The 13,001-nt window shown below is 43.4% G+C and overlaps 1 protein-coding gene across 3 annotated transcripts in view; it reads left to right on the top strand.

Moving 5' to 3' along the window:
* The window catches only part of col18a1a (collagen type XVIII alpha 1 chain a), a 59,719-nt gene that overhangs the window by 18,939 nt on the left and 27,779 nt on the right, over positions 1-13,001 (top strand). Inside the window, exon 1 of one of the 3 annotated variants that reach the window (XM_089002550.1) lies at positions 10,662-11,022. The exons of the other annotated variants lie outside the window; for them this stretch is intronic. Coding sequence (XP_088858676.1) covers positions 10,677-11,022 — 346 coding nt within the window. The 5' untranslated portion in view covers positions 10,662-10,676. Of the gene's footprint in view, positions 1-10,661; positions 11,023-13,001 lie in introns of those variants that run through there. 3 annotated transcript variants of the gene reach the window in all.

Raw genomic sequence — 13,001 nt, 5'->3', positions numbered from 1 at the left:
TTTATTGCCCTTGTGATGGTCGTTGATGTAGTTGCCTCTTAATGATATCCAAGTGAAGTTGCCATGCTTTCTCGGCGATAATACCCTCACTCACACAGTCCCCTGCTAGCTGCTTTTCGTTACTCCAAAGTTTTTCAACCTCTTCTATTGCCTGAGACCGTTGCTTAGACAACACAGAAACACCCTTAGCCACACGTAGAAATGGTCGACTTAGCGTACTGGTACTTGGACGCTAAGTCACACAAACGCACACCTCGTTGGTGTTTTTTGATGATCTCCTTCTTCTGCTCGACCGTCATTTTGTTTTGTGTCCTCTTCGGCTGAACGCTAGCCTGTGGTGGGGTCTTTTTCGGTCCCAAAAAAAGCGAAAGTACTCCACTCGGTAACAAACCACGTCTGCACTGAGTGCACTCAAAGAAAGTGGGTGTGGAAAAGTAGTCCGGCAGCCATGGTGGAGCTGTTCGACCGTGTGGTTTCGTCTTCTTCCGCCGAAAACAAGTCCGCCAGCCATTGTGGAGCTCCGTGTGTTTCCCGAAAACTAGTTTGTATGCCAAGATTATATTCTGGCGAATTTAATGTTCATAAGGCAAAAAGTTCATTAGCTAAAGCGTTCGTAAGCCGACGTATCACTGTATTTTGTATTTTTTTTTACCCCTCGAGGCTCCGAATTGAACATCTTGCCGTCACATGTTTTTCCGGCAGAGGAAGTCATGTCGGGGAAATGTTAAGTCGTGTCTGCGGCCAAGCTTCAAAGCAACTTTTCGGATTTTATTCTGATGGCGCTGCTTCCTATGCATCACGTTTCGAGGGTGGGAGGGGGGGGGACACGCCACCCCCTCCAAATGAAAACCAGACTAATAATAATAATAATAATAATATTAATACATTCATTTGAGAAGCGCCTTTCAAAACTCCCAAGGACACTTTACAGTCACAGGATAAGAACAAAAATGTTTTTCTGCGGGTGAGCAGCGGCAGCCAGACGCACGAGCGTTTGCTCAACCCGGAAGTAACTCACACACATTTGACTCAGAATTCCGCATTTTAACTCAGAATTCCAACTTTTAACTCAGAATTCCAACTTTTAACTCAGAATTCTGACTTTTAACTCAAAATTCTGAGTTCTAACTCAGAATTGCGACTTTTAACTCAAAATTCCGACTTTTAACTCAAAAGTCCGACTTTTAACTCAAAATTCTGAGTTTTAACTCAGAATTGCGACTTATAACTCAGAATTATGACTTTTAACTCAGAATTGCGAATTTTAACTCAGAATTCCAACTTTTAACTCTAAATTCCGACTTTTAACTCAAGGCTACTGTGAATCTCGATGCTAATCCCTTTGGCGTCAACGGACGTTCTCGTTCAACATCTGGATTTGCCTTCCATCTGGTTGCAAGTTGAGAAGTTTCCGATTGATCTGTGGGGTCGCCGGTTCGACGGCGGTGAAACACGTCACTCATCTCGGCATTTGGGGAGGGCATTAGGTGGAGGTAAGGGGGGTCATGCCGCAGTCAATAACTTTAACTCATTGAGTGACAGACTACAGTGAGACCTCAACTTACAAACACCTTATCTTACAAACTTTTCGTCTTACAAACGTCAAATTTATGAAAATTAAACCTTATAATAAGCACTATTTTCATAATACACACCCACCACGGCTGGCGGAGTGATCTTCGGCGGAAGCACACGACCGAACAGCACCAGAGGTTAAGTTACCAACAGTCCTTATGGAAGGTGACTCTCCTTCCATAAGCCATCAACAACCATCAAAAAGGTAAATAAAACTTTATTTTACAGCACAGTTTATTTCTTTAATTACAGTCCTCATGTAATGTGCCTCTCTTTCCAAACAGCAATTCCCTTTGACCTTGGACCTCCAACGCCATTCCATCAAGCCATCAATGACCATCACAAATGTAAATAAAATGACTTTATGATACAATTCAGTGTATTTCTTTCATTATAATACAATAGCACATTTATTATACATAGAATAAGGTATGCTGTGTGTAGTTTTAAGGCTTATTTAGTTGAAAAGTATATTTAATGGAAACCCGGGAACGGATTATTCCCATTTTAATGGTTTCCTATGGGAATTTGTTTTTTGAGATACACACTTTTTCGCCTTAGACACTCTGTCTGGGAACCAATTAAGTTCGTAAGTTGAGGTCTCACTGTATGTGCAAACATACCACTTCAAAATCAAAGAGAGGTGAGGAGGGTAATCTTGGATTGGAACCTCTCAACACTGAAGCTAATTAGCTCTTTTCAACTATGTTGATGTGAAAAATCGGGATGACTTCAATTCGTAACTTTCCACTTCGGAAGCGTATTTTGCCTACATGCTAATCAGAATCATCTTTATTACCAAGGATGTAGATCACACACAAGGAATTTGTCTCCGGTAGAACACGCTGCACTAGTATCATCCTAAAAAAATTGCAAATACAGTTCTATTTGGGTTACTGTTTAGAACATTGATGGCGACGGGGAGAGAAGCTATTTAAATGTCTGCTGGATTTGGTGCGCATGGATTGGTCGCGCCTGCCTGAGGGGAGTACAGTGATACCTTGGCTTACGAACTTAATCGGTTCCCAGACAGTGTGTAAGGCGTAAAGTGTGTATCCAAATATTAATTTCCCATAGGAAACCGTTAAAATGAGAATAATCCGTTCCCAGGTCCCCATAAAACATAATTTTTTACTTTCTACTTTTCTAAGCCTTAATTAAAACTACACAAATATACCTTATTTTATGTATAATAAATGTGCTATGGTATTACAATTAAAGAAATAAACTGTACTATATAATAAAGTTGTTTTATTTACCTTCATGATGGTCGTTGATGGCTTGATGGAATGGTGTGGCCGGTTTCATCAGCATTAAACACTTGATGAGGAACGTAACCTTCTTTCACCATCTTGAGCAATGATCCCTTGTAGGTGCTTTCTCTGCGATAATTTTACCTAGTTCCTCATCAATTGTGTTATGTTTAGTTGGGTTGATAGCTTTTTGCATCAAGTGTACAGGTGGCGTGTACGGGCTATTTGTGGAGTCTGATTGATGGGATATTTTAACCTTGCACTCAACACTCTGCCTTTGAACTATCAAAGTTGAAACAAGTCAAAATTTCACTGTTTTCTATCCCTTTTGTCACTCTCACTCTGTCGCCTGCCTGTCTCTTTAATGTTTAAACCACCTCCCCTCACTGCTGCGTTCTTGACCAATCACGTGGCTTTAACCGAAGACTGGGGGCGGGGAATAGAGGGCAAAAAAATGTCGGCTGCCATATTCTTTTTTGGAGAATGGCTTCACTCTCTGTCTGTAACCCCGCCCTCCTCCCACTGCTGCGTTCTTGACCAATCACGTGGCTTTAACCGAAGACTGGGGGCGGGGAATAGAGGACAAAAACAGTCGGCTGCCATTTTCTTGTGAGGAGAATGGGCTCGTTCGCGAACGACACATCACTCATTGTGGCAGCTTCGTGTGTATCCCGAAAAATAGTTTGTATGGCAATGTAAAATTTTCATAAAATTAACTTTTGTAAACCAAAAAGTTCGTAAGCCAAGGGGTTCGTAAACTGAGGTATCACTGTACCTGGAAAAGGTGGTGGGCAGGGTGCGGAGGGTCCAGTAGGATTTTCCGCACCAATTCTTGCAGTGTGCAAGTCATCGTGAATGGCTAAGGTGCCAATGATTTTTTTTCCGCCGTCCTAACTGTCCGTTGAATGAATGGAAGCTTATTTATTTGTTTTGTTAATTAACTAATTGACTGGCAGACGATGTGTATAAGTGTCCACTCCAGTGCCAGGGTTTTTGTCATTGTCACTCAAATTCCAGGACCCACAGAATATTCAGTTTTGGGACTACATAAACATTCAGTTCAGCATTAGAAACCGTAGACTCTCTTCTTCTCATCAGACAAAAAAAATGTTAATTCCTAAGTTATATGGGTCTGGAGTTATCTCAGCTTGAAATGGGGCCGAATGTACAATATACAATACATATTGATTGATATAGCACTTTAACAACAGCTGAAGCTGGAACACAGCGCTAACAATGAAAGAAAAGGCAAATGTTGCACCCTCGTGGAAATGAAAAAAACCTTGCCAGAGGTCTGACCAGCGCTTTATCGGCACCCAAGCATGAAAAACTCAAAAACCCCAACAAATTCGGGAATCACGCTCCACATTATCCTTTTCAATTCCCGAATCAATTGGTGAATGGCAGCGAATGAGTTAAGTGTCCCTTTCACAGCCTTTCAAAGCTTGTAGGCAAAATCCGAATGGCCGCTGCGGTCACCTTTGCTCTTATTTCCACCCCGGTCTGGATTCCAGGTTTGGGAGAGTCGCGCTCCGTGAGATGAAAAAAAGTGGGTAAATGATTTGTCAAAGCGGCATGGAAGCCTTGGCATTTCAAACACTCTTGACTGATTGGAAAATAATTTTTTGTGTATGCGTTATAAATCCCAAGTTTTAACTCATTCATTGCCATTCATGAATATATTACAGTGATACCTTGGCTTACGAACTTAATTGGTTCCCATACGGAGTGTGTAAGGCGAAAACTGTGTATCCCAAAAATTAATTTCCCATAGGAAACAATTAAAATGAGAATAATCCGTTCCCAGGTCCCCATAAAACAAATTTCTACTTTATAATTTTCTAAGCCTTAAAACTACACAAAATATACCTTATTTTATGTATAATAAATGCGCTATGGTATTATAATTAAAGAAATAAACTGTACTGTATAATAAAGTCGTTTTATTTACCTTTGTGATGGTCGTTGATGGCTTGATGGAATGGAGTGGCCGGTTTCATCAGCATTAAACACTTGATGAGGAACATAGCCTTCTTCTTTCACCATCTTATCGAATGATCCCTTGCAGGTGCTTTCTCTGTGATAATTTTACCTACTTCCTCATCAATTGTGTTCTGTTTAGCTGGGTTGATAGCTTTTTGCATCAAGTGTATAGACGGGTTGTGCGGGTTATTTGTGGAGCCTGATTGATAGGATATTTTAACCTTACAGTCTACACTCTGCCTTTGAACTATAAAAGTTGAAACTCTCTCAGTGTTGTCTGCCTGTCTCTTTAATGTTTAAACCACCTCCCCTCACTGCTGCGTTCTTGACCAATCACGTGGCTTTAACCGAAAACTGGGGGCGGGGAATAGAGGACAAAAACAGTCGGCTGCCATTTTGTTGTTAGAAGAACGGGCTCGTTCGCGAACGACACATCACTCATTGAGGCAGCTCCGTGCACGAAAAAAGTTCGTATGCTAAGGTAAAGTTCGTATACCAAGGTAAAATGTTCATAAATGTAACATTCGTAAACCCAAAAGTTCGTAAGCCAAGGGGTTCATAAACCGAGGTATCACTGTATCGTGATTTTACGTATGGTCCTCACCTTTTTTCCCGCTTTGTATAATAATAATAATAATAATAATAATACATTTATTCAGAATCAGAATCATCTTTATTGCCAAGTATGTAGAACACACAAGGAATTTGTTTCCGGTATAACACGCTGCACTAGTATCATCATCAAAAAATTGCAGAGGCACTATACAGTTCCATTTGGGCTACTGTTTAAAGAGTTAATGGCTTGGGGGAAGAAGCTATTTAAATGTCTGCTGGATTTGGTGCGCATCGATCAGTAGCGCCTGCCTGAGGGGAGTAGCTGGAAAAGGTGGTGGGCAGGGTGCGGAGGGTCCAGTAGGATTTTCCGCGCCCTAGTTTGGATTCTTGCAGTATGCAAGTCCTCGGGAGTGGGTAGGGCAGTGCCAATGATTTTTTTCCGCCGTCCTAACTGTCCATTGAAGTCGGATTTTGTCCATTTTTGGAACCAAATGGTGATGGAAGAACACAGGATGGATTCGATGACAGCCGTGTAGAAATGTTGCAGCCCCTCCTGTGGCAGGCCATGCTTCTTTAGCAGCCCCAGGAAGTACATTCTCTGTTGGGCCTTTCTCAGGATAGAGTTGGTGTTGACCTCCCACTTCATGTCCTGGGAGACTGGGATTCTCAGGAACTTGAAGGTCTCAACGGTTGGCACGAGGCAGTTGGATAGTGTGGGGGCTAGCTGTGGTGATGGATGTTTCCTGAAGTCCACGATAATTTCGACTGTCTTGAGCGTGTTCAGCTCCAAGTTGTGACGGCTGCACCAGAGCTCCAGCTGCTCCACTTGTTCTCGGTACGCAGACTCGTCGCCATCTTTGATGAGACCGATGACCGTGTTGTCGCCTGCGAACTTTATGAATTTGACAGCTGGGTGCGTTGAGGTGCAGTCGTTCGTGCAGAGAGAGAAGAGCAATGGAGAGAGGACGCATCCCTGCGGGGCTCGTGGTTCGTGTTGAGGATGATATTTTTCCCAGTCTGACCTGTTGTGTCGTCCTCTCAGGAAGCTGAGGATTCACTGGATGATTGTAAGGGACACACCAAGCTGGAGAGGTTTTGGGATGAGGAATTCTGGGATGATGGTATTGAACGCAGAGCTGTAGTCCACAAACAGGATCCTTGCGTTGTCGAGGTGGTCGAGGATGTGGTGCAGTCCGATGTTGACTGCATCCTCCACAGACCTGTTTGCCCGGTAGGAAAACTGAGGTCCGGTGATGTTCTATAAAATGAATAATTAATAATTTCTAAGCGCCTTTCAAAACTCTCTAGGACACTTTACAGTCACGGGATAAGAACTTTTTTTTGTGCGGGTGAGCAACGGCAGCCATTCGCGCCAGCGTTCACTCTACCCGGAAGTAACACAGCAGGAAAGGAAAGAATGAAGTAGAAAAACTATTCTATCGATCTATCGATTATCTATTAGCTGTCTATTCAGCTAGCTGGCTATCAATTAGCTGTCTATTCAGCTACCTGGCTATAAATTAGCTATCTATCCAGCTAGCTGGCTATCTGTTAGATATCTATTAGCTAGCTACTTAGCTGGATATCTATTGGATTAGATTGGATGTACCTTTGTTTCACAGCAGCCAAGTTATGAAAGGAATAGGAAAGGAAAGAAAGAAGTAGAAAAACAAAATACAGGAGGTGCTGGAAAGGCAGCCACTCTCACGGCGTCATCTTAACGTAAAAAAAAAACAAAACTAAATAACAAATAATATGACAACACAAAGACACAGAGAGTCATTCATTCTTCAGCACTTGCTGTACCCTCTTTGTGACATGAGGCAGTTCTAGATGAAAAAAGTAGAGGATCAAAGCATCCTTTTCAGCAGCGGATCAGGGACGTCATGGTGGAATGTGTCTACTACAAGCTTAAATGTTGAAAATATCATCTGGCAGTGAATGAGTTAAAGGGACCTATGAAGCCATTTTAAATGAAACAAAATGTTAGACTTCAAGATTTTGGACTGAACAGCTGTCAGAACCAAAGTTGTGTTCTTTTTGGCACTCTGTGTCATTTGTAATGAGACTTTGAGGGTGTGGTGGTGGTGGTGGGGGTGTCGATGTTGTCCTTTTGGTGAAAAGGATGTCTCCAATTAGCATGACTCGAGCAGATCGGGGACCTCAGTGAGTCATTTCCGCCAAAGTGAAGAAAGACGCTGTTTGACAATAGCAGCTGAGTGTCTTCAACCTGCGTTTCCCCAACGCGCCACTTGGGGGAGACAGCGCGACATGTCATCTTCACTTGCTCAAGGCTTTCAGAGTCAAGAGGTGTGTGTTTGTGTGGGGGTCGCGGGGCGTGGGGGCTTGTTTGGGGGGTCTTTTAACCTCCTTTGGATTGACACGTACATATTTTGTTCACGTAAAAAAAATAATCCGAAGATGTCCGCGCATATTCACATGATATCGTTTGGCATCTGATCACAATTTTGACCGCGCGCTTGATCGGTTGACAGTTGCTCCTTGGCATTGACGTGGGGTGGGGGGAGGTGGAATGAACTGGACGTCCTGTTTGATTTTCACCAGGTGTGTGTTTGTTTGGAGATCTAATAGATAGCTGGATAGATATCTAATAGATAGCCAGCTAGCTGGATAGATATCTAATAGATAACCAGCTAGCTGGATAGATAACTAATAGATAGCTAAGAGATAGCCAGCTAGCTGGATAGATAGCCAGCTAGCTGGATAGATAGCCAGCTAGCTGGATAGATAGCCAGCTAGCTGGATAGATAGCCAAGAGATAGCTTGTCACATCACATCCTTCATCCTCAATCGGCTTTTTGGTGTTTGGCGCTTTGTTGTTTGTGGAGCCTTTTCAAACGTAGGCCACCATCTCATAGAATGCGGAATGAATTTCTGTGTCACCGATTGGTGAGACGGTGGCAGATCTTCACCCAGCCTGGCCACCAGGTCCGAGGCAGACATACAGCGGGAAGGTGACTTTGCCGCCTTTTTGATGACATGGTCCTAAAAATGGACGCCGTTCGCCCCTCCTGCGCTGTTGATGGCCGAACACCCCCCCCCCCCCCCCCGTTGTGCTGGAATGTGTCTTATTCACAAGCTGTTGTTGCTTGTCTGAGCAGGACTGTGGGGGTTTGGGGGGATCCCTGCGGCGATCCGTCTCTTCCCAACAGGATGGATGATTCTTCCTTAAAAAAAAGCCCTCAGGGCTCAGTCTGTCGGTTTCCAAGGGCGATGCCCCAGGAAAGCGGCTCATGAGTAATGGCATTTTGAATATTAATTTAAAATTTAAATTAAAAAAAAACCCAGAACGAGCGTTATTGATTTCTCAACTGGACAGCAAAATTACTCGCTACTCTTAATGCATTTTAACCTATTCACTACCATTCACACATTTATCCGGGAATTGAAAATATGACAAAGAGCGCCATTCCCAAATTTGTTACGGTTTTGTTTTGTTTTTTTCATGCTTGAGTGCTGATAAAGCGCTGGCCATACATCTGGCAATGTTTTCCCTTCCACAAGGGGGCAGCATTTCCCTTTTTTCCATGTTAGTGCTATGTTCCAGCTTCAGCTATTGTTAAAGCGCTATATCAACCAATATGGATGCATTGCATGTATTCTCGTCAGCCGCCCTCATTTGAAGTTCATATAACTCCACACTCTTATCATTTAGGAATTAACCATTTTTTTCTGATGATGGGAGAGTCCATTTTAGCGCTATATTCCAGCTTCAGCTGTTGTGAGAGCGCTGTGTCTTTCAATATGGATGTATTGTATTTTGTATTTTGTACAACCGCCCCTATTTCAAACTCAGATAATTCCAGACTCATATCATTTAGGAATTAACTATTTTTTTCTGATGAAAGAAGAGAATCTAAAGTTTCTTGAGCTGCATTGAATTTTTATGGAGTCCTAAAACTCAATTTTCTGTGGGTCCTGGATTTCAAGTAACAATGAAAAAAATCCTGGCACTGGACTGGACACATTTTTGCATGTCTGGCAGTAAATGAGTTACAAGTACTGCATAACCAAATTTTCCACGGACCATTTTGAAACGGTAATTCATGCCGTTACATCCCAACTCTTGGAGGGTCATCACAATCATGAGCGTGAGGCGACGACATGGTTTTTGTCTGTTGACGTTAGCTGGCCCCATGGAGAAGCAGCTGGCCCCTCGGCAAGTGGTCAACATTTGAACTGGATTTAGCAGAAGTGCACATGGGAACAAAGCCTCTCAAGAGAGAACCCTCAGACGGAGCTCTCTCAGCTCCTCTACGTTCATGTCAATGGAGAAAGTTTTGAGCGTTTCAGATTCTGCAGTTTTAGGCCAATCATTACCAACCGGGCGCTGTACCGTAATTATTACCTTAAGGTTTATTAACTGGTTAGACCACCTTGTTGATTTAGGTTAACACACTGACAAACCACGACGCGGTTCATTGAGTTGTCTCGCTCCCCCAATTGGAAGTCAGGTTCTGCATTATTGCAGCGGGTCCTGAATATCCAACTGAGTCCAGTTCCTGTCTTGGCTAATTTGCCCAGAAGTCGGAAAGGTGTCGCGGTCAAGTCAATGATTCAATTAAAAATGTCCTTGGGTAGGACCGGCGTCATCCGTGGGGCCCCCTTGTACATGATCGTGCGTGTCAGTGTTTGTTTCTGAAAAGCTCACCATTCCGTTTGGTGTGATGGAAACATTTTGCTGAAAGGATCTTAAGATGTCTGGAATGGCTGATGTTGAGGGTCTCTGTCAACTCGTCCCAACCACCGCGTGATAAACTGGTCCAGACAAGAACGACAAGCCCGAGTTGCTTGTGATGTCAGAGCACTTCAGACTTGAATACCTCGACTGGCCCCTGTACACCTCCGACAACACTCTGAAGTCATTCTGCAATCAGCGTGCGTCCCTTTGCAGTTGAAGTCTTGTCTTTAGAAGAAGCTTTCCAGAGAGTGAGTCAGGGGAACAGGTGTCCCCCCACTTTGCTTTCACAACTGACAGAATTAGTATTGCTGCCGTAATTGGAAGGTCAAAGAGCTCATTTTGAACAAAAGAAGGAGGAGTCGTTAGAGCAAATACGGTGTGGGCAGCCAATGATGAGCACAACTCCTCCTATTCTCTCCCCCCCTTTTGACTATTTTGAATGGAGTGCCCTCTTGGTTGGTCTTCTCTACCGAGTCGTGCGTAAGAGACACTGGCGGGTGTGTGTGGTTTACGCGAGTGGAGTCAAGAGGCTGCCTGGACATGTCACTGTTCACTCAAGGAGTCTGAGGATCACACAGGTGGCGGTGCTGTTGAACAGTGTCCTCGCGATGAGGACCCATTGTGTGATTTTGTTGACCCTGTGTGTGGTCTCCACTGATTCTTGGTTTTGGTCCTGGACTGGGACCACCACTGTGGTCCCATTACTGGATCACGGGGAAACTGGCACTCCCACGAGTAGTGGGAAAATACCCACTGAGAGTATTGCCAGTACTGGGCCGGGGACCGCGGAAAACCGGCGTGGACGCGGTCAGCAAAGTGTCGAGAAGACGACCGAAGCTCTTCAACTGATGACAGTTACACCTACAGCGGAGCTTGAGCATCAATCAGCCTATGGCACCATAGAGATCTCAACCAGCACAAGCAAACCTGGTAATGCAACGTCTTCACCGGCAGGTACGCCTCTTGGGGGATCTCATTGAGAAGGTCTTGGAGCTAATGTCGAGTCTGCGCTTGGATGCTCTTTTGTATGAAAAAAATCGGTTAAAAACAGAAGACATCCGCATTGGGAAAACCCAAATAGTTGTCAACTTGTGACTTTGACAGTAGGGTCGGTTCACTCTCTGAAGTGAATGATTCAAATTTTGCTTTTATTTTTTTGCTTTTATTTGTGGTCGTCGTGGAACTGAAGAAACCAATCGCCTCATTGGAGGTAGTTTAGGTTCGAGTCCAAATAGGTGGGACAGTTTAGCGGTCCATCTCGAGCTCGCCAGACGGTGGATATCAATTTTTCGGGAACTATGTGGGTGCCTGAAAAGAAGTGACTAGCTTAACACCACCCAGAAAGGCAATTCTGTAGGTGTTTGGTCTCTTGGAAATTGTAACAGGCCAGGTACCGTATCTTCGGGTGTACCCAAAAGCTTTCATTTTCTCGAAAAGATGACTCTGCGCCTTATACCAGTGTCTGAAACTCATGACAAAAAGTTACGGGACACCAAGGTAGACAACACTGAAAAGTTGCCTGCCCACCCATAAAGTTGCCTGCGCCATTTTTCACAACTTGAAACACAATAAGACAACTAATCGCATAAAAAAAACAATTGTTGCAAAGTATTAAGGATTGATAATCAGAATACATAACACAACAACACTTCAAAATGAAGTAATTGATGTACCTACCACAAATACTCCCTTGCTTAATTTATCGTAAATATCCCTTGCTGATGATTTTGCTGCAGTTGTCGTTTGTCCATACACTGTTCGGCATGTTGCACAATGCAATGTTTGCGTTGCATCGTCTTCTACAAGCCATGTGAACTCCTCTTTCCACGATGCTTTTAATGTACGTTTACGTTTTGTAGCGTCATGCATTTTGTTAGCTTCTTTTGAATCTTTCTTCTGGGGCTGAGGTTTTGGCCGGATTCCTGACCACTTATCAATTTTTCTTGTGTTCTCTGTGCGTCTACTTTGGAAATTAATCCGCAAATGCACCCCGAAGCACAAAGTTATTCGATGCAGGCTTCTGATTGGCTGTAGAGTATGCAAATTGCCAAACGAACTGAAATTCCGAAATTTCCAAACCAAACGAAGATTTAGAAATCGAAATAATGCAAACGTTTGATTTGAAAAAAAATCTTTGTTTTTATTTTTTCTTGAAAAAGTTGTCGGCCACCCGGGCAAAGACGTTCTGTAAAAGACATAAAAGTTGCATGCCCCGGGTGTCCAGGCAGAGGTTATTTCAGATTTCAGACATATATATATATATATATAACATTTGCTAGCTATTTGCTATCTATTAGCTATCTGGCTGGCTAGCTAGCTATCTACCTTGCTACATTTCTTGGCTAGCTAGCTGGCTGGCTATCTAGTTGGCTGGCTATTTAGCTAGGTATCTGTTGGCTAACGATTGGCTAGCTAGCCAGATAGCTAGCTTTCTATCTATTTTAGTTACTTTCGCGTTGAGTGAATGCTGGCGCCTGTGGCTTCCGCTGCTCACCCACAGAAAAAATATCCTGTGACTGTAAAGTGACCTTGAGAGTTTTGAAAGGTGCGTATAAATGAAATGTATTATTATTATTATTTATTTGACTCATAAATCAACGGGTTAACATCCAGTTTGGGGTTTCTTTTGGCTCACGATTATGGCTCACGGCAGCAAGGAGTCACCAATCTTCTTGGATTATACATAAAAAGACTATTGCCCCTTTTCAGCAGAATTAACATTTTCTATTCAGAGAAAAACTCTAAAGGCTCAACTTTGCCGTTCCTGCAAGCTTTTCTCACAGATTCTACACCTTTCCGGCGCCGGACGCATGCTCCCTTTTGCACCGCGGGCATCTTTCCTTCACTTGGTTGAGCCCCCATCTTGGAATGTTGTCAGAAGAGGAAGAGGCTTTATCGCCAAGACAAACGAGCACCATAAACCTGGCACGACA

Source organism: Hippocampus bargibanti, linkage group LG08 (assembly GCF_051943395.1).
Source record: "Hippocampus bargibanti isolate YZ-2025 linkage group LG08, ASM5194339v1, whole genome shotgun sequence".
Taxonomy (NCBI): Eukaryota; Metazoa; Chordata; class Actinopteri; order Syngnathiformes; family Syngnathidae; genus Hippocampus; species Hippocampus bargibanti.
Note: the sequence above shows the minus strand (reverse complement) of the source record. Positions and strands in the feature narration are given on the sequence as shown.